This window comes from Nansenia antarctica (assembly GCF_963989245.1).
Source record: "Nansenia antarctica genome assembly, chromosome: 1".
NCBI classification, from domain to species: domain Eukaryota; kingdom Metazoa; phylum Chordata; class Actinopteri; order Argentiniformes; family Microstomatidae; genus Nansenia; species Nansenia antarctica.
Window position 1 is genome coordinate 104,965,597 of NC_137674.1, and position 23,935 is coordinate 104,989,531.

Genomic DNA, 23,935 nt, shown 5'->3' on the forward strand with positions numbered 1-23,935 from the left:
ATTTAGTTGTATTACCAGCAAGAAAATTAAGGGCAGTATCTGCACATATAAGGCCTATTGGTCTTTGGTGCGTTGTGGTTCTTGTGATTTCAATTCAGGAGGACCCCATGCTGTGCAATCAATCAACTACGAATTCTCCTAATTGTATATGACATATATGACGATTAGAAACAAACAGTCTACATCAAAATGTACAATTGTGTATAATCTGTATATGTTCACCATATGTATAATAAAAACAAATATATAAATAAAACAATCTACTGACAGGACTTGCCTTGTGTTATCTTGGGAGATTTCATGTCATTTGCGCCTTTTGTGAAATGATTTGATCCAGAATGAGTGGACCGTCACACCTGACGACAATCAATGACAATCGGGTGCCGTCAATCTATTTAAATTGGTGCCTAAAACAACCGCAGATGGCTGCTAGAAATGGCTAGGTATGGTGACGAGTCGATTGACAGCTATTTCTATTCGACGTATAACCCTTATTCTGGCAGGTATCCCAAAGCTAAAGGTGCGGGCTGGAGACAGAAGAGTTATTTAGCGAATTATGGGGACACGGACGCCTACTTTGATAACCACCAGCGTGCGCAACTGAAATCCATCTTATCTCAAATCAACCCCAAACTGACACCCAGGCTACGGAAAGCGAACACCAAGGATGTCGCCGTGCAGGTCAACCCTCGGACCGACGCCTCGGTGCAGTGCTCCCTGGGCCCCCGGACCCTGATGGCCAGAAAGCAGCGCGACGCTTTGCGCAAAAGGAGACAAGATGGACAACAGGAGGTCCAGATGCCCGGCAGCCCGGTGCGCTACCCCCGCACCCTGGCCGTGTACTCCCCCATCGCCTCCAGGAGACTCGCCTCCTTCCTCGACGACACCAAAGCAGAGATGTCCTGCAGCGCGCAGACCGGCGACTCACCCGAAGGGGTCGATAAAGGTGGTGAGGGACACGATGGCGAGGAGGATACCGCGGAGAACAAAACCAACAATACAACAAGGGACGACAAGCCTGGCACACGAAAGAAATCTAGTAGCAGCAAGAAGAATGACCAGTCGAACATGACCGAAGATGTCAAAACCGTCCAGGATGGACTGAAGGCGAAGAACCAGGCCCGGGTGAGATTCCAGGTGAGTCTCATGGTGACATAATCCACTTTTCCTGTTTTTAGACTTGAGTCTCACAGGAAGAATCTTAAGTTGTTTAAGTTTCGCAGCCATAGATGATTCACTTACTAACGGGTACGATCACTGTCTGTGCAACAGTTTCTGGAGCAGAAGTACGGGTACTATCACTGCAGAGAGTGCAACTTGCGATGGGAGAGCGCGTATGTGTGGTGCGTCCAGGGAACGAACAAGGTACGTACGCACGCGACATTATGACCTCGGGGACTGAGTGCTGTTATGGATCTTATTTGAATGCTGCCTTTTGTTCTAGGTATACTTCAAGCAGTTTTGTAGAACATGCCAGAAATCCTTCAACCCTTACCGCGTCGAGAACATCACCTGTCAGGTAGGAGGCCCACGTTTCTTTTTGTATTTTTGGGAATACACAGCAACTTCGTGACGTTAGAATTATAAGGTTCTATCTCCATTTTGGTCAAAATTTAGTTTTTTACATAATCTGATCCATTAGGTGTTTATTAATGCCTGTGTGGTGTAGTTAGTAATTAATAAAATACAAAGGTTCCATCTCACAGAACATAATGGAATGTAAAAACGTTGACGCTCAATATCTCTGAACAGCCCTAAACGGAGATAGAACCTTATAATTCTAAGCTCACGACTTGTCGTCCGTGCTCTACAGTCTGTTGGCATTGTGATGTAAGTGGCATTAGAATTCTCTGTTTCAGTGTTGCTTCCTTTAACAGGCCTACTGTCCATTCTCTCTTCCAGGCCTGCAACAAGGCGCGCTGCAGCTGCGCGGTGACGCCGCGCCACGTCGACCCCAAACGGCCCCACAGACAGGACCTGTGCGGCAGGTGCAAGGGGAAGCGCCTCTCCTGTGACAGCACCTTCAGCTTCAAGTACATCATCTAGCAGCGCCTCACTCGAACTTTGCCTAATTCATCCACATTTAAAAGTCCTACAGGAAGTGTCCTTAGTCCCAGAGAAGCCCCGCCATGCGCACATGGGAACGGGAATACTCTGGGAATGTAGGCGAATACTTTTGAGATTTCATTATTGTTTTTGTTCTCATGCCTTTTATTTGTGCTATGAATGTAAAAATAAAACGGCAATAATCAGCAGTCTATAGTCTCTGGTATTCCTCCTCACCCACTATGTCCAGATTTGCCTAGCCTACAGCCTACATGCTTGCTGTCCAGTGTTTGCATAGCTCTTATGAATATCCTACATGTCAGCAGTGAAGTGGTGACTTTAATCATGGTAATGATCATTATGCACCTGAACACGATGACACAGTAGCCTCCTGATGTGCCTTTAATGGTCTCCATAGGTCATAAATACCACAGCATACATCATAACGACAGCAGATGACTGTTGGGACGTCAGAGGCATAGACTAGACAGGCACGGTATTGAATCAAACACGTAGCATTCTGGTTCTGCACTATTCATGGGATGTTCCACTGAAAATATATTTGAGATGCCAAAACACCTTATGAACAACCTTATTGGAAGTGTGAGGAGTCTTATTAGACTATCAATTGTTGAATTTGATCTATGAAAGTGGACAAAGTGACAATGTAATGCTGAATGTAAATCACTGAATTCAGAAATATATTTCGTAATGAGTTGGATTGAGTCTTATTTAAAGGTGCTGTAGACATTATGATGAATAGGGTTTATCATTTCACCCACTAGTTCTGGTGCATATGGGCCAGAAACAGGACAGATGGGGCTCATTAGCAAAAGCGTATTCTGATAAAGTTTGTTGGCCCTAAAATCAGGACTGTGTGGTCTATTGACAAGAAATCAATTGACATATCATAAAACCAAGCAGTTCAGCAACACTGAACGTAAAACAAAATCAGTGGCAAATGTTCTGTAATGCATCTTTAAAGCCAGGTGTAGCATCACTATGAGTAATCTTTTTTTTTTTACATTTTGGAATTTAGCAGCCGCCTTATTCCAAAGCGATTTACAATCGATACATTTGACTAAGCAAGTGAATCATCAATCCACCAGTCGTAGCAGGAAGAGTAATCCAGCTCAGGCCAGGGGCCATTGATAGAAGGAAAAACCTTCTAAACATATATTTTTTAAAATATATAGACAATGGAGAAACAGAAACAGTACAAGGGGGGCAATAGACGTTTTTAGGGACACAGTAGAGGGGAAAAGCGGGTGTCTTTAGGAGACGCAGTGCTGGGGGGCAGTAGATGTCTCAGGAGGAGCAGTTAAGTAATGTATTAAGATCTTAGAAAACTGAATGTGAGAGTCGGAAGACAAACTTTATATGATCAGGTTTTTATTTATTTATCCAGAGAGGAGAAGGCTGGTATGTGAGATGACGAGAAAAAAAGAAAGAAAAAAAAAACACAAAAAAGGAAAAAAAAATATTATGCACCTCTACATAAAAACTATATTTTCCAAGTAAATAATATATCCATTAAATAATTAAGAACAGCATTCAAATGTACCAGACAAGCAACAGACAGGTTGTCTCTCTGTGAGGAATGAGTACAGTGATGGTTTTACAATGTGCCATGACAAGTTTCCTGCGACGCTTTCAGAACATCAGTTTGTGTCCTGCAAAGGTTCGGGGCAGCAAGCAGTGCCTTTCTCTGAAGCAAAGCGGAGCCTAAAATGGCTGCAGTTTCCCTCAGGACACAGGGGCCGCGGCACCACCGTCAGTGCAGCTGTGTGCCGCTGGGATCAGCAGAGCCAACATGGACGAACACAGGCCACAGTTTCCCCCTCCCTCGTCAGAGAGGGACGCAGAGCCAACATGAAGATCACAGTGAAGAGAAGGAATGCATATGACTGGGCTTGGGGGCAGCTGTAGGCGGGTCTGACAAAGAAGCTAAATCTACTAACGCTAGCTAGCGCCTTTTTCCTCACTCTCTATCGGAGTGGTTAGATGAGGTGATTGTTCCAAATGACCTCTGACCCCTCCCTCCCACCCCCACCCCACCCCATGGACCGCGACCCCCGTCAACAGGCCAGTCTTTGGGAAATGTTAAAGTTTGTGATAGGATTATAATAAGAGGAGGCGCGGGGGGTCTTAGTGACTCATATCTCTGTTTCTCGCATTAGCTTCATACATCCTATTCGGACAGACAGTGCATTACACAAAAAGTACAAGGGAAAAAATACTGGTTTTACACTATACATTTTTTCTAAAATATATACAGAGTAAAATAAGTTATTGGATGTTTTTTCCATAATGAGTTGTAGCCAGTCTGCACTTGGGTGCAATTATATGCAATGTGTGTGCGAGCGTATACCAGAATATCCAATATAATCCCACACAAGTCTAAAGTCTCTAAAGGCAGCTATGTATTTGGTTACAGAGTGAGAGAGTTTCATTAGAAGACACGTCTGAAGGCGATGCTCCTCTCAAACGCAGGTCAATAAACTTAATGCAAGGTCAATAAACAGATACATTTCTCTTTTTACAGTTTCCTCTAGGGGGGGAGGGAGGGAGGGAGGGAGGATGGGGGTAACAGCTCCCCCTAGGGTTAACAAATACACTTTAAATATCCTAACATTTACAACCTAGGATGTTAATGGATCTCTAATAAAAAATACATTTCTCCCAAAAAATATTCTTGCAGTGCTTTTCTCTTTCAAGCATGCTTTTGAAAACTTTTTTTTTCTTTGTTGTCTGTGTGTGTGTGTGTGTGTGTGTTTTTGTTTATGAATCCTGACAGGAAGCGCCTGTTCCCTCACACACACACACACGTCAGAGTTTTCCCCTCTCCGGGCCGAGTCGACATGCTCCCACACCTCCTGCTAGGAGAACACAACACCTTGCTCAAGCCTTCTTCTGAGAGGGTCTGACGCCAGGAGGACCGTTCACTGATATGGGAGGCCCACCACAACAGGTCATATCCGCCAAAAAGCTTCCAGTTTAGCATCATCATCCCCCTGCCTCCTCCTCCTCCTCCCTCTCTCCCTCCCTCCTTCCTCTCTCTCTCTCTCGCCCAGCCAGTCTCATCAACCACCTGACTTATTGCAGCCGAATTTTGCAAGTTGGCTTATTCTGGGAAAACAGATATTAGCTTTTTAAGTATCTTATAATATATTAATGAGTCACAGTTATTCCCACACATCCTTTAGCCCTTTATAGGTGCAGTCTCTCCTGTTTGTCCTCCCCTGAGACCCTCACTGTCTTCCCCAGCCTTCAGAAGCAGAGGTGAGGCATGAGTGGTGCAGGGGGGTGGGGGTGGGGGGTTGTTGGAAGGGGGACTTCTTTAGTCCAGTCCAGTCCAGTCCAGGCCTGGAGGAGGAGGAGGAGGGCCCCCCCCCCCCCTCACAGTCCAGTACTGACCACGGTGGTCTGGGGCTGGCAGGCCTGGGCCTGGCTCAGAGCCTCGCGGATCTGCAGGTTGAGCTCCATGAGGCGGCCGCTGGCCTGGGAGAGGTCCCTGCTGGGCCCCACCACCGCCAGGCAGCCCGTCTGGCCCAGCGTCTGGTGGCGGAAGTAGATGTGCAGGAGGGTCTGGACAGCGTCGTCCGTGTCGTTGCCGAAGATGTCGTTAGGCCACAGAGACCTGGGGGGGGGGAGAGAGAGAGAGAGAGAGAGAGAGAGAGAGAGAGACGTCAAAGCAGATACAGAACAGATGTGGGACTATAGACCGGTGGTTCTCAAACCTCTCCTCAGGGACCCCCAGCCGCTCCACAAAATATTATTTGATCTGTTCCACCACCAGCACACCTGATTCAATTAATCAACTTTATTAGTTGAATCAGGTGTGCTGGTGGTGGAACAGATCAAATATGTGGAGCGGCTGGGTGTCCCCGAGGAGAGGTTTGAGAACCACTGCTATAGACCATACACAGTACTTAGACAGGGACCAGACTGCCTGACCGACAGAGAAATAGTACAATCTGCTAGAAGTTGTCGTGGCGTTTTTTTACCTGAAGGTTTTGACCTGCGTGAGGGCGGAGCCAAAGTCTCGGCTTCTCAGGGTCTCGATCAGGGACTGGATGGCCGTCTCTGTGCTGCTCTTGACGGCCTCGGACACGCACACGTCCACCTGGACGTCGCTGCCAGACTCTGCCTGCTTCAGACAGTTCTCCAGGATAGCCAGCTCCTCTGACATGTTGGTTACCTTGGGGGACACACACACACACACACACACACACACACACAGACAGACAGACACAGGCAGGTTAGAGTTCCACAAAGATAATCACATCGAGATAGACACACATAGATATATCTCTCTAGGGTTCATCACTCGAGTGTGTTACGCGCATGCGCTAAACCAGGAAGTCAGTAAAGCGATTCGGTTAGAATAGATCCGTGATTAACGGGCACAGCGAGCCTACCCCTCTCCATCTAATCTGATTAAACTCCTACTAGAAGCCATTATGAAACAGCATGGCTAGACTGATGAGAGATACGGGTGGGCAGGGAGATAGCGGCAGGCAAGCCACAGACTCTCTGTCTGAAAAGAGAAAGAGAGAGAGTGTGTGTGTGTGTGTGTGTGTGTGTGTGAGTGACAGAGTTTGTTCACAGAGATTGTATTCTTGTGTAATGTGTACATGTAGTAGTCCATCTAATACATGCAGACGTTTCGTCTCATGAGGGAGGGAGGACGGGAGCCTGGCCGATTTGGAGTCAACCCTGCGTTTGAATGGTATATGGACTGACTTATATAGCGCCTTATTCCAAAGCGCTTTACAACGGCCTCTCATTCACCCATTCACGCACACATTCACACACCAATGGCTGCAAGCTACCGTGCAAGGCGCCGGCCCCGCTCATTGGGAGCAATTTGGGGTTCAGTGTCTTGCCCGAGGACACTTCGACATGTGGCCAGCCGGGGCTCGAACCGTCGATCTGCCGACCTTCCGATCATTAGACGGCGGCGCCACAGTCGCCCCTGGTGAAACTGTGTGAAACAAGTTTGAGCTAAAATGACACCCCACCATTGTTGGATGAGGCTGTTGCTTCTCCATGAAGGTAGACTCAGTGGAGGGGGAAAAAAATGCATGAATGTGTGTGTGTGTGTGTGTGTGTGTGTGTGTGTGTTAGAGGTAATGAGTGTAATTTAGCGTGTGCGTTGTCACTGCTGGTTCCTCTGGCCGGGGTTAGATGGGCCGTTTCCGTGTCTCCCAGGCTTTCCTGACCCAACCTAAAGCCCAATTACACTGTAGGGACGTGCAGCAACACACCCGTCTATCTGGCCTGACCTCACACAAGGAATGCCTGTGTGTCATGTCGTTATTTAGATTTAGAGTGTGTGTGTGTGTCTGTGTGTGACCTTTATGAGGCCAAGCGTGTAATCTCAGATGTGTGTGTGTGTCGTGAGACATTTCTTGGTTCACTGTTATCTAAAGCATTGATCTACACTGCTCCCTATTACCACAGCTCATCTTCTCTAGAAGAAACGTGTCCGACCGTGCACGTCAGAGGAGTGTGAACCCCCCGCAGGGGGCGAGTGGACCTCCCTCCTGGTCCTGGAGGGTCTCAGTACTACAGCCTGGTGTCCCTCCAGCTCAGCAGGGACACACCTGATTCATCGCATCAAGGTTCTGAACATCAGGTGATGAGTTTAATCAGGTGTGATGATGATGATGGTACTGGGCTGGGACAAGAACCTGGACCTACTGGGGCCCTCCAGGACCAGGACCAGGAGTGAGGGGTCACAGGTGTAGAGAGAGCTCACCTCGGCCTCTCTCTTGATGGTGTCCACGCGGCTGACCAGCTTACAGTAGGCCTGGAACAGCAGCAGCAGCTGGAAGTGCAGCTTGTAGAGCCGGCGACACAGCTCCAGCTCCTGCAGAGAGGGAGGACAGAGAGAGTCATACACCCACCCCTCACACACATACACACACACACAGGCACGCACGCACACACACACAGCCGCACACACACACACACACACATACACACCGCACGCACACTCACAGGCACACACGTGCACACACACGAGCTCACACAAGCACGCCGCACGCACACTCACAGGCACACACGAGCACACACAGGCACACACAAGCACACACAAGCACACCACACGCACACTCACAGGCACGCACGTGCACACACACAAGCTCACACAAGCACACCACACGCACACTCACAGGCACGCACGTGCACACACACAAGCACACACAAGCATACCGCACGCACACACCACATGGCCCTTCTGGATTCTTAGTAAAAAATGGTCACATGATCAGTTGGATGGATACCCTGGGTTAAAGACGGGGGGGGTGAAAAGGTTAACGAGGCCCGAAGCGGAGTGGCGGTCCGAGGCCAGGAGCCAATCAGGGGAGGAGGATAGTCCGTCACAAACCAACCAACCACAGGCTTGTTGTCTTTGTGAGCCGATAGCCACAGACTACCGTGTCCCGCACCGACCACCACCCACCACCACGCCCCCCCCCCCCACCCCATGTTGTGCCCAACCAGAGACAATGCTACTGCAACATGTGACGCATGTATATTAGGAAGGATTCTAAAAGGTAACAACATCGTCCCTAATCCAGGAAAAACATTTGTGGGGAGAAATGGGCATTTGAGGAGAGTATGGGGATGGGGCGACAGGCATGCAGAATGAAGGTATGCTGATATGCTCTATAGAACACGGCTTCACGGCTCTCTCCGCCCCTCGCTCGTTCCCGTAACCCAGGGCAACATCCCCCTCTCAAATCAGCGATAAGACAAATGGCAATTAGGATTTATTTTCTTTTTAGGATTTAATTTCTGCAGAGCAAAATCAGTAGGGAGGGGTTAGGAAGTGGATACGATTAATTCTGTCAAAATGGAAGCCAAAAGTAGAAGCATATATCTAGCATACATGCTATGATAAACAGTATTATTGGGGGGGTCTTGAGCTGGGTTATATGGGAGAGAGAGAGAGAGAGAGATAGAGAGGGGGGGGGGGCGGAGGCAGAGAGCCTAGCCCTCGGTTGGCATGACGACAGCGCAGGTATACAACTAAAGAAATAAATAAAAATAAAAAAACATGAATGGATGAAATGGTCAGTGTGTTGGTTTTGTTTATCATATTGATTATCATATTAGGAGTCTAGAATACGAGGAACCACTTACTGCTAGTTTTTCCATTTGCTAAGCAAGAGAGGTGAGCAGGTCACAAAAACAACAAACAAAACAGGAGAAGAGAGAAAGACCAAGAATTAGTGAGCTCAGCTTTTTCAACATCGCAAACCAAGACACAGTGAACCTGACTGACAGGCAGAGGAGGCGGGGCATCTGGGCAGAACTCACATCAATACCTCAGGGACCAGTGTTCAAGTCAAAGCAAAATACATCCATATACATACACATATACACACACACACACGCATACATATATATGTTAGGGTAAATGTGGGAATACGGTTTATGTCGGCATTTCCGGGGACATGGCAGCATAAAACTTGGTACATGCTGGCATGTCTAACCCTAACCTTAACCCTAGCACCTAACCCTAACCCTAGTTTTCCCACATGTTTCATAACATAACATATATATATATATACTGTATACACACACATATATATATATAGACACACACACACACACACAGAAAAGGGAAATGAAAGAAAATGAGAGGAAGGGGGCAGGGATAGCGAAAAGGAGAAGAATGAGGAGGAGGGGGGGGGAGAGAGAGAGAGAGAGAGAGAGAGAGAGAGAGAGAGAGAAGCAGGGAAGAGAGGGTTTGGAGGAGGGGAATGAGGAGGATTAAGTGTAAGAGGCCAGTGAATGACTGTATGGCCCTGTGCTGTTGAGAACACAGAGCTGTGGTGTATAGACATCTCCTCTGACCTGGAAGAGAGGGTGAGAGGGGGGGGGGGGGGGGGGTAATGGGCAAGGCAAGCTAAAGGGCCATACTATCTATAACCTCGGGGCAAAACACCACTATACCATCAGGACTGAGGAAGAGACCTCCATGTCAGGTGACCGGGGGGTCAGCTAGATGTGCAGTGTGGGGGGTGGGAGGCTGGTGGAGGACAGGCTCTTTCGTAACGCACGGAACAGAGTGAGGAACGGTATCAAACGTGCGACGTGCGTGTCTACCTCCACCAGACTCCCCTGAGACTGAGACTGCACCGCGTCCAGCGGCCAGTAGGGGGCCACTCATCTAGGAGACCATCCCCCTGCCAAGGGATAGTTCAGCCAAAAATTACCAAAATAAAAAAAATCACATAATTTTGGTTCCTTCCTCATTCCTGAAATGAGTCTACGGACCAGAACCAGATGTCTAAACAATCAACACTTGGTTCTGTTTACCTGGGTACTGTGTCACTAACCGCTCACGGTTAGCTTTTTTTTTTTTTTTTTTAAACAATGGAAGTCAAGTGGTACCTAAATTAGCATGTTTGAAATGTCACGCCCCTAAATCATCACCTAAATTATCTTAAAAAAAAGAAGAAAAAAAGACTGACTTTAAATGCCTGAGGTGATTTGGGGGCAGGACATATCTAAACAGACTTACTGGGGGTCCAGCTGGAGGGTGGGGGTGGGGGGAGGCATGGGGACGCAGCAGATGATGTCCACCAGAGCTGCAACCTGTCTGACAATGTGTGTGTGTGTGTGTGTGTGTGTGTGTGTGTGTCTCTGCCCAGTGTGTGTTCAGAGAGAGGTGTGCAGGCTGCTCCTACCTGCGTCTGAGTGTCAGGTCTCTGGCCGCTGTCTTTGTCTCCAAACGTCTTCCTGCAGTTCTCCAGCCACTACACGAGAGGAGGAGGAGGAGGAGGAGGAGGGGAGGATGGAGGGAGGGATAGGAGAGAGAGAGAGAGAGAGAGAGAGAGAGAGAGAGAGAGAGAATGCAGTGAGTGATACCAAACCATGAAAGTGTTAATTTGTTTTTTCTTCCTTCCTCTGGGAGGTTGTGTGCACATGTGTGTGTGTGTGTGTGTGTCCATAGGGGTCGGGTGGGGGGTAGATTTAATAAGAGTGCTGTACTTAGTGAATTAAAGACGGGTCTGTTCCTGAGCTGGGGTGGGGTGGGGGCAGGCAGGCAGGGCCCAAACCTCCAGGGACCGCACCCCTGTCTCATTCAATTAGCGCCCCTGCTTCCCAGAGCCCTCTCTCAATCTCATCTGTCCTCTTTACCTCCCCCCCTCCCTCCCTCCCTCCCTCCCTCCCTCGCTCGCTCCCTCCCTCGCTCGCTCCCTCCCTCCCCGGCTCGCTAACTGACTTAGGGAGCCAGGCAGGGCTGTGTCTAGTCCCTGGGGGGCTGGAGGGGGGAGTCTCTAGCCACGTGGACGCTAACAGCCTCTAAATGTACTCTCGAGGCCTGAACCCCCCACCATGAGAGAGACCTGCCCCCTCCATCAACCTCCTGAGTCAGCTAATTCTCTCTCTCTCTCCTTTTTAGCCTGCCCTGGGTTGGGAGGGAGGGAGGGAGGGAGGAGGGAGGAGGGAGGAGGGGGAGAGAGGAGAGAGGAGGGAGGAGAGAGGAGGGAGGAGGGAGGAGGGGGTGAGCCTGCGTCATCAACAGATGACCCCCTGAGCCTGGGCGTCACAGGAGATGATGATAGAGGTTGTTCAGAGATAGTCCCCGGCAGTGCTGCGTACTTACTAACATGGAGGGCAAGACGTAATACAAAAGGGGAGGTCGGGGGCTGTAGAGGGGCCAGGCTATGAGTAAGAGGGTGTGGGTGTGTGTGTGTGTGTGTGTGTGTGTGTGTGTGAGAGAGAGAGAGAGAGAGAGAGAGAGAGAGAGAGAGAGAGAGAAGGAGTGTGTGTGTGTGTGTGTGTGTGTGACAGAGAAAGAGAGAGAGAGAGTGAGAGAGAGAAAGAAGGAGTGTGTGAGTGTGCGTGAGAGAGAGAGGAGTGTGTGTGTGTGTGTGTGTGTGTGTGTGAGAGAGAGGGAGAGAGAAGGAGTGTGTGTGTGTGTGTGTGTGTGTGAGAGAGAGAGGAGTGTGTGTGTATGTGTGTGAGAGAGAGAGAGAGAGAGAGAGAGAGAGAGAGAGAGAGAGAGAGGAGTGTGTGTGTGTGTGTGTCTCACCTCCTCAGCTGCCTCCCTCTTGCCGTTGTAGGTGTCCAGGTGTTCCTGCAGCTCCAGAACACTGAACTTCAGAGTCTCCAGCAGGCCACACGACACCAGCTGCCACACCAGACACAGCAACACACACGTGACCCCACCGCAGGACACACACACACACACACACACACACACACGACCGACCACAGCAAAACAAACCACACAAAGCACGGAAATATGTCAACATCCTCCAGTGTAGTGCTCTACAATCACGTCGACAAGCAACAGGGATAATATGTCACCTCTCTTAACTGTCCCTCCTAAAGACCTCCTCATCTCCACTACACCCCTGTGCAATTTCTCTACTAGAAATAAATAATATTATATAATATAATATTAAATAATACATAAATGTCCTTCTATAATACATTTTAATTTAATAATTAAATAATACATAAAAATCATCCTTCTTCTATAATAATAATAATACTACTAATAATAACTTGTTATTTGTATATAGTGCTTTTCCTGCAAACGTTGCAACTCAAAGTGCTCCTAAAGTGCTCCAAAGTGCTTCTAGCATGGTAACTGCCAATAGCTCCTGGTCCTAGCATAGATATTTTTTTCTTAAGATGACTGATGGATAGATGATTCACTTACTTAGACAAATGTATTTGTCTTTGGATAAAGGCGTCTGCTAAATGCCAAAAATGGAAAGGTTGTTCTAAAACGACACTGCCTGTAACACCTCCGATAGCATAGCCACCAACATGCTACAGGCTTCACTACGCGTTCGTCTGCCTGCGTTCGTATCCCCATAGTAACCAGGGATGGGGTTCAATCTATTTCAGTTCAGTAGTCAATTGAAATTCCAATTACCTATTTCCTTGACTCTTTTCAATGTGGAAATGTTTTCGTAGGATAGAAATTTTCGTTTTCGCCCTAAATTGAAACGGAATCAACCTATTCTCCTCCTCCTATTTTAAGAGGTTTGGAATTGAGCCGTGGTACTGCGTTTCTCAGAATGCCATGGTGGGGGGGGGGCAGACGGCAAACTCACCGTCTCTGCGTCCAGCAGCACCGTGGGGCATTGCGAGCGCGAGGTCATGACCTCTAGGGAGCTGAGGAACTGGTTCCCCATTCGCTGCAGCCTGTCACCCAGGAAACGCACGGACGAGTGGGTGAGGGAGCCGAACTTCCTCTGGATGCTCTGAACCAACGACAACACACGAGTATGTCAACACACACATGTAAACAACAACAACAACAACAACATCATCTCTCTCTCTCTCTCTCTCTCTCCTTCCCACCTGGAAGAGTCTGGAGAACACGTGGAAGGTGTAGACGGCGGAGGAGCCGTCGGTGTCCGACAGCATCTGGTTGACGTGGCAACGCCAGGCGTCCTCCTCGTCGTCGTAGGCGACCGGCTGGAAGGCGGCCAGGATGGCGGAGAGAAAGGGCGACGGGGGCGGGGAGGCCTGGGTCTCCGGGAAGCCGTCCGTCTCGCCTTCATCCTGACTGAGAACCACAGAGGCAGGTTTGACCAAACTGACACACACGCACACACGCGCACACACACACACACACACACACACACACACACACACACACACACACACTCAACTCACTTTGACTGCACAAGCACACAGACACCCTCACTCTGTCTGCGATCAAAACATCCTCACACTTTCTCTCTCTTGTTCTCTCTCTCTCTCTCTCTTGTTCTCTCTCTCTCTTTTCTTGCTCTCTCACTGCAGATGTTTTTTGCTGCAGTGTTGTTTCAGCTGAAATCTACTGCAGTGCCATAGGGCAAAAAAACAAGCTTGAAGCTTCTACGGTCTTAACACACACACGCATACACACGCAGACACACACACACCCACGCAGGGCTATACTCACAGGCCTGTGGGACCAAACAGCCTGATGAAACACACAGAGTAGAAGTATCTGATGCCTGCGCTGCCTAGCGCTGTGGAGGACACCGTCTTCGTCCTCATCCTCACCTCGCACCTCTCTCTCTCTCTGTCTCTGTCTCTCTCTCTCTCTCTCTCTCTCTCTCCCTCTCTCTCTCACTGTCTCTCTCACTGTCTCTCTCACTGTCTCTCTCCCTCTCTCTGTCTCTCACTGTCTCTCACTGTCTCTCTCTCTCTCTCTCTCTCTCTCTCTCTCCCTCACTGTCTCTCCCTCCCTCACTGTCTCTCTTCCTCTCTCTCTCTCTCTCTCTCTCTCTCCCTCACTCTCCCTCTCCTGCAGTCTCTCCCTCTCTCCCTCACTGTCTGTCTGTCTCTCCCTCACTGTCTGTCTCTCTCTCTCTCCTTCCCTCACTGTCTGTCTGTGTCTCTCTCTTACTGACTACCTGTCTCTCTCCCTCCCTCACTGTGTCTGTCTGTCTCTCTACCTCACTGTTTGTCAGTAAGTATGTCTGTCTGTCTGTCTGTCTGTCTGTAGCACAGCAAAGCCGCGTCTGCCTAGCACACTGAACTACCGTCCCACACAGACAGGACTGCACAGCACTCTCTCTCAGCGGAGCATCTAACACACACACACACACACACACACACACACGCACACACGCGCACACACACGCACGCACGCAGCAACACACAGAGCAAGGCCGACACACAGTCTGCTGAGTCACTGTTTCTCTGCGCACACACACACACACACACACACACACAGCCCCAACCCCGTTTTTCAGAGAGCCCCTCTGTTTTCAGAGAGAGGATCATTTGGAGGGCTGCCATTCGTACTAGCGATCAACCGAGCTGGGCTCGGCTACGTGTATGTGTGTATGTGTGTGTGTGTGTGTTTGTTTGGGTTTCTTTCTGCTCTCTTTTTAAGACTTGATTTGGAGCCCCGCTGTGGGACTACTGTCCTCTCGGCAGCCTTGGCCCACCTTCAGCGAGGAGGAGCCAGTGCTGGCCCACCTTCACAGAGACGTCCGCGGCCCCCCCCCCACCCGGCAGATGGGAGCCGTGCCAGAGATGAGCTCATCTGACGCCAGCTCGTACGTCCAGCTCCATGTGGTTTATCTCAGAGGCTAGGCAGCACGTGCACGTACACACGCACGCAAGCACATACACACATAGGCGCGCGCAAGCACACACACACGTACACACACACGTACGTACACACACACACACACACACCCGCACACACCCGCACACACACGCACCCCTCCATAAAAGGGCCTCATACCACCCTCAGGAAAAACACTTTGGCCTCAATACACTTTCGGCAAACAACAGGCCGTGAATAGCTTTCCTCCACCTCAGGAAAGGTAAACATGGAGAGAGACCCCCCTCTCCTCTTCTTCTTCTTCCCCCCCCCCCCCTCTCCTCCACCTCCTCCTCTCTTACCTGGACATGTCAGAGAAGTCGGCCTCCTCCTCCTCGCAGCGTTCGTCCAGCTCCTTCAGCGCCAGCGTCACGTCCTCCTCGCACACCGAGCCGCAGGGGCTGTCCGGGAGGGGGGGCAGCGCGGCCAGGGGGGGCACGTGTGGGAGGGGGCCGTCCTCCTCAAAAAGGGACCCCGGCGGGGTGTCTATGGCCGGCGGGGGAGGGGGGGCCGGGTCCAGGTCGTCGTGGGGGTCCTGGGAGTCGTGCAGGTCGTCAGGGTGGTCCGAGGGCAGGGTGGGGGCGCAGCTCCCGAACCCCGTGTCCTCGCTCACGCTGCTGCTCAGCTCGTCCGCCGCCGTCATGCTCACCGTGTCCTGTGTGGCGCCAAACACATCCAGGGGGGAGAGCTTGTGAGCATGGTCGGGTCGGTAGAGGTAGAAGGTACATTCGTGCAGAGGTAGGGTTTTTAGACAGGATTTTAAACATTCTCTGAGATGTGGGGTGTGTTCTCAAAATAAAATAAACTGGGAAAATCGTTCAGAAACTATTCCAGATTTTTCCCAGTCTGACTCAGAAATTCAGAATTAAAACGAACACATGAACGGCATATTACGGGAATAGGATTAGCCAGTTACCATACCAACAGCCGCTCTCAGGTGAGTTCACCAAAGAAAACCTCCCCCTTAACCGTTATCCGCGTGCGCCCGAGATGGAGAGCGACATTACCGCCAGACGGAAATTTCGACATAACAACATTATTCTTTTATATTATACGAGAGGGACTCTTACTAAGAATACTTTAAGAGACATTTTATTGACATCCGAAGTTTTGTGGGAGAAGAAAATCAATAGATTGATAAGCCCTATATCAATCTGGGAACGGGCGTGCTATTAGAGAGTGTGACCCGAGAGGTAATAAACCTTGGATGACATGCAGCCCAGACGACAAGACAGCAGGGAGAGGAGATTTGCTGCACTCTGCTGCCGTGGGTTTGACTGGTTAAAAGACGCCATAAACCACCAGATTTATGGACGGGTCCCCATTGTGACTGCAGAGTAGTGGAGGAAACGAGATGGTGGACAACGACGTATATTTGCATTTTACATTTGAGTCATTTTAGCGGACGCTCTTATCCGTAGCGACTTACAGTAATTACATTTGCCTAGAGCGAGGGAAACAACTATGCATCACAATCATTGGGAGCGTTCGTAAAAAATCTGCTCTGAGAGCGCCGGAGTGCACATTGGGTTCTACGTCATAGAGCGACCAAGTAATCTGATTGGACAAGAGGCGTTCCATTAGATTTAGTTATGTTTGATTGTCTGTCTTCCATGTGGACCTCAGGAAGGATAGTCTTCACTATGGTGATGACTAATGGGGATCCGTTTAAATAGCAAAAATAAACATGAGTGTTGATCAGGTTTCCAGAGCGTATTTACGAATGCACCCATTGTGGAATATGATGCGTTAGAAATCAGAGTAGGAAATGAACTCTTTATTTTTCAGGGGCAGTTTTGTGAAAGAATTCTAATGTGTCAGGCCTACTGGCAAAAATGGCAAACTTTCACTCAATTATTTTTATAATTATAGAATATGAGAAACTCTGATGTTAGACTTCAACTTATGTAGGGTAAATTCACATTCTTGTTAAAAATGTTCCCGAAAAGATACGAGTGCCACTATAGTATACTTTTTCCACTGTTGATGTTTTTTGACGGTCGACTGACTAGGCTCAGCGGAAGACAGGAGTTATGTTGACATGATTCTCCAGTGCTGCCGATGATGTTTGTGTTAACCTCTCCACCCCCCAACTAGTAACTTGGCGTGGCCAAACTCTCTCTCCTTGGGGAACTGCACAATTACCAAACTGAGAAGGGGGGGGTTATGATTTTAGCATATTAGGAACTTTAGGAAATTCCGACCTTGGTTAGAACTACAATAACAATTCTCAACATCAACTATAAACCTTCTAGGCTTTAGGAGACGCAGCAGCCAGCTGCTATTATACCTAGCGATACTGAAGACAACGTATCCCAGCGTACTAAAAACCTCCAGCTACAAAGCTACACTCCTCGTCCTCTGTGACACGCCACCTCTGTGACACGCGAGCACTCCGACGTTTTACGGGACTCACGACACGGACGAGGAAACCCAAGACGGGGACTCAGACGACCCGTGGTGTTCATGCGAGGCACGTCCGTAGCGAGGGATGACACACCGGAAACATCTACACTGAAAGTACTCTGTGTTTTTCCTCTCTTCTTTTTATTGAAGAGTCTAATGCATTAGAAGAGAGACAGAGGGCGGGGCTCCTGGCCAGTGACTCACCAAGGCTGGTGGCTGTATTACAGAAAGCTTTTAGTTGGGTGGAGATGGTGATGACTGTGGTGGAGGGAAGGGGATGGGAGGAGAGGAGAGGGGGAGGGGGGAGGGCGGAGGGGGGGGCATGAATAAGAGTACTGATGGTTTTATCTGCGGGGCTCATTACACTAAGAGCTACTGGGCACTGTGATGGAGAGGAGATGTCCTTGGGGTGATATTGAGATGATGAATGGAGCTCCATTCAGATGAGTGTGTGTGTGTGTGTGTGTGTGTGTGTGTGTGTGTGTGTAAGGCCCAATCCCAATTCACCCCTAGCCCTTCGTTTTCACCCCTATGGCTCGATTTGCGCGTTCACGTTTAGGGCGAGGGCTGTCTCAATTCATATTTCATCGAGGGCTAGGGGTAAGGGGGAGGGCTAACTATTACTTCGTTTCGAGGGATTTCAGGACCAGACTAGCTTCGAAGGGCTAACGGTACGCTACCCCTTGATACCAGGATGCATTGCGAATCATCTACAGAAATCTTATGTCGCTCTATTCAATGCGGAAATGTCATTTTACTTTCTCTGTAATTACTTATTAATAAAGATTTGAAAAATTATGATAACCATCGTATTGTCTTAGTTTAATGTCATTACAATGCATTATAGACCTTTTATTTATAACAAGCTTAACCCAAAAATCGCTTTTATGTCGGTGCTGTGTCTAACGTTACAGTAACGCAACGCTGCATGACAGTCGAGCATTTCAGAGATTACAGTCATAAATCAATTATTACCTGTGGCGTTTGACAGCGGATGATGGTACACATATGTAAAGTTATCTATCAAACGTTCATCTGACTACATGATGCGCATTTTGACCTATTTCCACCCGCAATCTAATCCGAGCAGTTGTTATTAGGTAATATTATTAATGGGTTGTATCATTCATTTCAATGCATTATAGACCTTTTCTTTATAACAAGCACAACAACAACAAAACGTTATCATGCCGATGTGCTGTGTGCTGTGTGTCTAACGTTACAAGCTGATTTGTGCATGACAGCCGCGCATTGACATATTTCCATGTCTGATGGCATATGACACGCGAAATGTAACAGTTAAGGATACGCGTAAAGGATGATGATCTATCACCGTTCGACTCTACTGAGAAATGTTTCCGCTTATTTGTCATCTCTCCTTCACGGGCAAATGTGGCCGTGTCCCCAAGAGATCCTCTTTCTACGTTTTTGACCACGATGGATTGATTTTTGGATTCTAGACGACGAATTGTTCTGAGAAAGGCGCTTGGTAACGTGATTTTTGGACAACGCTTTATGACTACTGATGGACTCGTGTGTATGTGGTGGCTGAGGATTGAGTCACGGGTATCTTTGGAGGAACATTGTGCGCTGACAGATGGTTAATACTCTGTGTTTTAGTTGGAGTCATTCATTGTCATTATTGCGATGTCCACAAAAAATACATCGCTGACGGAAGAGACTAAAAAAGGAACGTCTAAACATAGATGCTTATAGCACACGCAACAGAAATAAACACAGCTGAAGAAGGCATTGCGAGATGTGAGAATTCGCCGGCAACACAACGCGTCACCCGTACCGCGTCTAAACCACTGTTGATGACGTAGGCGCCGTGAAGGGCTGTCCCAATTCAAAGGGCTGAGATTTGAAGGGGTAGGGCTTGTGACGTATTCGAAGGCAAGGCCTTCGAATCGAGTGACACTCGAAAACGAGCCATAGGGGTAGAAAAGGGAATTGGGATTGGCCCTTAGACACAGGGTATCCTCACTGAACCCCCCCCCCCCATCTTCATTCACACATTCCCCAGGTACAGTTTGTGCCTGTGAGAGACCAACATTAGCAGCATCAACTAACAAAAGAAACTACAAATCCCAGCATTCCAACACACTGTTGCGGAGGAAGTGTTGAACACGTGTAGTGTACACTCACCGGTTGTTAGTTAGACACATTAGTAGAAGGAGACAGATGCTTAGAAATGCTGTTAGTGAGCGGTCTAGCCAGAGCACGGCATGTTAGTAGATACATGTACAAGAAAACGTCCCATCCGTTTGTGTGACTGTCCTCCCCTGCGGCTGCATTTCAAGTGCTCCTGTTACTGCGAAACTTGGACGTTTCCAACTGGGAGCCATTTCAGAATGAGTCAACATGGGGGAAGCTCCAAGTTTCAGGGGAGCACTTGAATGCATCTATTCAGGAACCCCTAAACAGGGCTCTCTTTTGTCTCATCTAACCTCATGTCTTTGGTGTTGCTGTTTGTGCTTTCTCCAGTGTGGCTCCCCGTGTGCCTCAGTTGGGTAGAGAGCAGTTGCTAGCTATGCTAAGGTTTGGGGTTCAAATTCCCAGCTTGGGAATCCCCGCTCTTCAAAAAGCGTATGCGCTTGCGCTCACTGTACTGCTGCTTTGGATAAAGACATGCTCAACGGCATGTCATCTACATTCAAAACTTCTGTCTCTTGTGTTGCTTGGACTACATTTCCTGGTGTAGCTGACTGAGGTACGAGAACTGACTCATACTCACATAGAGGTGCGCCACGGTGAGCTGGTGGGTCCTCTCGCTGCTCAGCAGCCACTGAATTGCCTTTGGTTCACAGCTTTTGACTGTTCAGTTTTTTTTTCCCAAATTCAAAATGGAGTGAGCAGTTTACAGCTGGCCTGAGGTGAGTTGTCTTTGGACAACCGTATCCCTCCCCCAATTATACAAGCAAGCCCCCGCACCCACACAACCAATAAGAGAGAGAGAAAGAGAGAGAAAGAGAGAGAGAGAGAGAGAGAGAGCAGTCCAGACCACAGCGTCCCACACCATCAAAGCAAGGTGACATGCAAAGAGAGAGAGAGGGAGAGAGAGAGAGAGAGAAAGAGAGAAAGACGAAGCGGGGCGCCAGGACAGAGAGGCCTACGTCCCCTACTGCCCAGTCCAGAGATCAACACATGCAGGCGGGTACAGGCTGGGCCAGCACACTGACCCCTGACCCCTACGCGGTCCTCTCCATAGAGGCAGACAGACGGGGGGGGAGAGCGTACACTGCTGTGTGAAGAGGAAGAGCGATAACGATAAAAATATAATAAATAAAAAGAAGCAACAGATTAAAAGATAAGAGGAGGCGGAGCTAAGCCTAGAAAGCACCCGAGCACCACAGTCTATTGCTGCCCCCGATTGGTCGCACCTCAGGCGGCTGGCTGCTGGTGCTGTCTGAGTGGGCCATGGCCATCTCCAGGGCAACCCTGTCCAGCCGGGGGAGGAGCACGGAGGGCAGGGGGGCGGGGTCTTCTGTGGAGGCGCCGCCGGTCGACTCCTGGGACTGCTGCAGGGATTCCACGTGATTGGACGTGGCGTCATCGGTGGCGGAGTCGCTGTTCATCTGGGGGGAAGGGAGGGGGAGGGGGGGGGGTGATACAGGGGGCAAGGAGGGGTTAATGTCTGAAAAAGGAAATTGTAGAAACACAGAAAACATTTCCAGAGTGTAATATGACTGACGTTATCAGATCTGAGTCTCCTTCCATCTGCTGGTGCCACCCTCAAACATATGTTCTAAAACAAAAAAATACGTCTTGTCTTTGCTGAACTTTTGTAGGGAGTTTCGCTAAAGAATAACCAAGGCAATTGTTAGAAAAAGTAAAAAAAAATTTAGTCTTTTTAGTTCACAGTTCGACCTCATTTCTTTCAATATGAGCAGAAGAGGTTTGTGGGCTACCGTTCTATTGAAAATCAGGATTAATAAGAAAAGACATGATTACAATTCCTTTCTGGTTAGGTTTTTCAAGACACATACATATTGAATTACTCTGTCAGCACATGCTTCATGCTCATTGTTCTGTGGTGTCATAGTGAATATCTGTAGTCTGTCAAGCTAAACTGGCTTCAGTCAGAGAGCCTCAGAAGGGACCCTAGAGCTGGCTTTCACAATGCACTACCCACAATGCACTACCCACAATGCACTACCAAACACAGAAGAGGAAGAGGAGGAGGAAGAGGACACATCCCCAGTAGACAGCTCTTGGTGTACCATCATATGGTTGATATCATAGACGGGGGGGAGAGGGATCTGGGGTGGGTGAATTTGCTTACTAGCATTTTAGTGCAAAGCAAAGAGGAGGAGACAGGTTAGAAAGGCAGGCAGGCAGCCAGGAGGTTTTGGGGATTAAATCAATCAAACTGGGTCATCATGCTCACAAAGGAACATGCTGTTAATTCAACTTCAGTTGTGGTGATGCTACTGTAGTACGCACTTCCCTTGATTTAGGTTTCACTTTGATGAAGTCATCTTCCTGTTAATGTGTGTGTGTGAATCATGTCTGTGACCTAAGGAAATTATAAAAGCAGGACTGGAATGTTTTACTTACCACACCCGACCCCCCCCCCCCCCCCCCAAAAAAAAAAGAAAGGGGAAAAAAAAGAACCGATAGGGTATTGGGTAGTGGCCTGGGTCCGGGAGCGAGGGGAGGGGGGTCTAGGACTGGAGGGGGGAGAAGGGGGAGGTAAGAGTGTCGGTAGGTAACCAGTGCGGAAGCAAAGCGCCTAGCCTCTGGCCCGTTCTGACCCTGCACGGCGCCACAGTGGCTCAGCCCAGCCCCCCACGCACATACACACTCCCACTCCCACTCTCATACCGACACCCACACCCACACGCACGCGCACACACCATGCCAGCAGGGCTGTGTGAGGTCCCGGGGGGGGACAGAGGATGGGGGTGGGGGAGGGGGGGCACCCTGGCGTGGGTCGGTAAGACTTACGAGGCCAGAAGGGATGAGAATCTGGCTAGCGCTCAGTACCTCCTCCTCGGATGACTCGTCCGTGTCCTCCTGGTTGGTGAGGTTGAGGCTCGGCGTGCTGCCTGTGTACTGGCACTCCTGCAGCGAGGGCGTGTCCCCTTTGTCCATGCTGTCCAGGGAGCGGCGCCGCACGCCCCAGTTGAAGTTGTCCATGGACTCCCCCTGCAGGTGACCCGAGGGAACAGCAAGTCAGACAAATTCACAAAGCACACACAAAAAAATATATAACGTTATTAAGGGCTCAGGAAAGCTTTGAGACATTGAATCCGATTAGCATGAGTAAAATAAACAATTTAATAAAAATAGAGACAGCATTCAATGTGAGTTTTGAGTACTTCAAAACTAGCGTTTGCGTGATGTGTCATTTTCGGACTGTTTAATATTCATTTTACATTGACATTTAGCAGACGCCAAAACGAATTACAACAAATACAGTTGACTAAGTAAGTGATCATCTATCCACCAGTCATAGCAGGAAAACGTAATCTATGCTCAGGCCTGGAGCCATTGGCAGACGTTGCGCTAGAAGACATATAACTATAACTACATATAACTATTACTACATAATAGATAATATAACTCTGATAAACAATGTTTTTGAGAAAACGGTGACACGAGGTGTAATCGAGTATTTGGAGTTGTTAGGTATTTTCTGGGGCTAAATTCAAAAACAATTTACTCAAGCTAATTGGAGCCCAATGTTGTATGGTATGACCAATCAAAACACAGGGAAACACGACAGAGGCAAGACACTCCTGCAACATGCCACGTCTGGTGGGTTTTCCAGACACATTCGAAATTCTCTGTCAAAGGTGCATTTTAGTCTAGGACCAGGCTTAATCTGGGTCTGGGAAACAAGCCCTTAGGTGTTTTCAAGTTTTTGACCTTTGACCTATGTTTAACCTTGATGGTTTGAGGCATAAATGGATGCAGAGCTTAAAAAATAAACTCAAAAAGTTGCAAAGGAAGGAAGAGGGTAATCCAGGGCAGATAACATGAACTGTAAATGAACAACAACAACAACAACACGGTTTGGCCGTTGATCATTTTAGGCTGACACGGTGGATGCTTTTAATAGGGTGACAACCAACGACCACATGACGGACAGAGGGACACGGGGGGGGGGGGGGGGGGTGGCAACTTGGAGAAGCTTTCGCTAGCCAACCAAGACTCACCTGCAACTCCTTGTGGCAGGAAGAGAGGAAAGATAAGTGGGTTAGAAAGAGTAGGGAGAGTTAAGAGTACACGGAGGAGGAGACTACGTGTACACACGTACACACACACACACGCGATGTTAAGAGCAGACACACACACATACACAAACAAAATCACAGACACATATGAACGATATTGGTATTGTTGTCAAATGTCTTGTCATTAATTAGTTCATAAATAAGTTACAGT

At 48.7% G+C, this 23,935-nt stretch overlaps 2 protein-coding genes across 2 annotated transcripts in view; one reads left to right on the plus strand and one right to left on the minus strand.

The window, feature by feature from the left end:
• Positions 1-435: 435 nt before the first annotated feature.
• On the plus strand, positions 436-2,046 carry zar1 (zygote arrest 1; the record flags this gene model as incomplete). The annotated part of the gene is made up of 4 exons (XM_080550245.1): positions 436-1,137; positions 1,273-1,365; positions 1,445-1,519; positions 1,903-2,046. The coding sequence occupies 4 exons, from the start codon at positions 436-438 to the stop codon at positions 2,044-2,046; spliced, it is 1,014 nt and encodes a 337-aa protein (XP_080406371.1).
• A 2,080-nt stretch (positions 2,047-4,126) lies between these two features.
• fryl (furry homolog, like) overlaps positions 4,127-23,935 on the minus strand; it is a 60,130-nt gene continuing 40,321 nt past the window's right edge. The window contains exons 51-61 of the mRNA XM_080529219.1: positions 22,493-22,693; positions 20,926-21,120; positions 15,439-15,791; positions 13,390-13,597; positions 13,140-13,289; positions 12,104-12,202; positions 10,752-10,820; positions 9,199-9,216; positions 7,811-7,921; positions 6,054-6,247; positions 4,127-5,686 (exon numbers count right to left, since the gene is read on the minus strand). Coding sequence (XP_080385345.1) covers positions 5,446-5,686; positions 6,054-6,247; positions 7,811-7,921; positions 9,199-9,216; positions 10,752-10,820; positions 12,104-12,202; positions 13,140-13,289; positions 13,390-13,597; positions 15,439-15,791; positions 20,926-21,120; positions 22,493-22,693 — 1,839 coding nt within the window. The 3' untranslated portion in view covers positions 4,127-5,445. The remainder of the gene's footprint in view (positions 5,687-6,053; positions 6,248-7,810; positions 7,922-9,198; positions 9,217-10,751; positions 10,821-12,103; positions 12,203-13,139; positions 13,290-13,389; positions 13,598-15,438; positions 15,792-20,925; positions 21,121-22,492; positions 22,694-23,935) is intronic.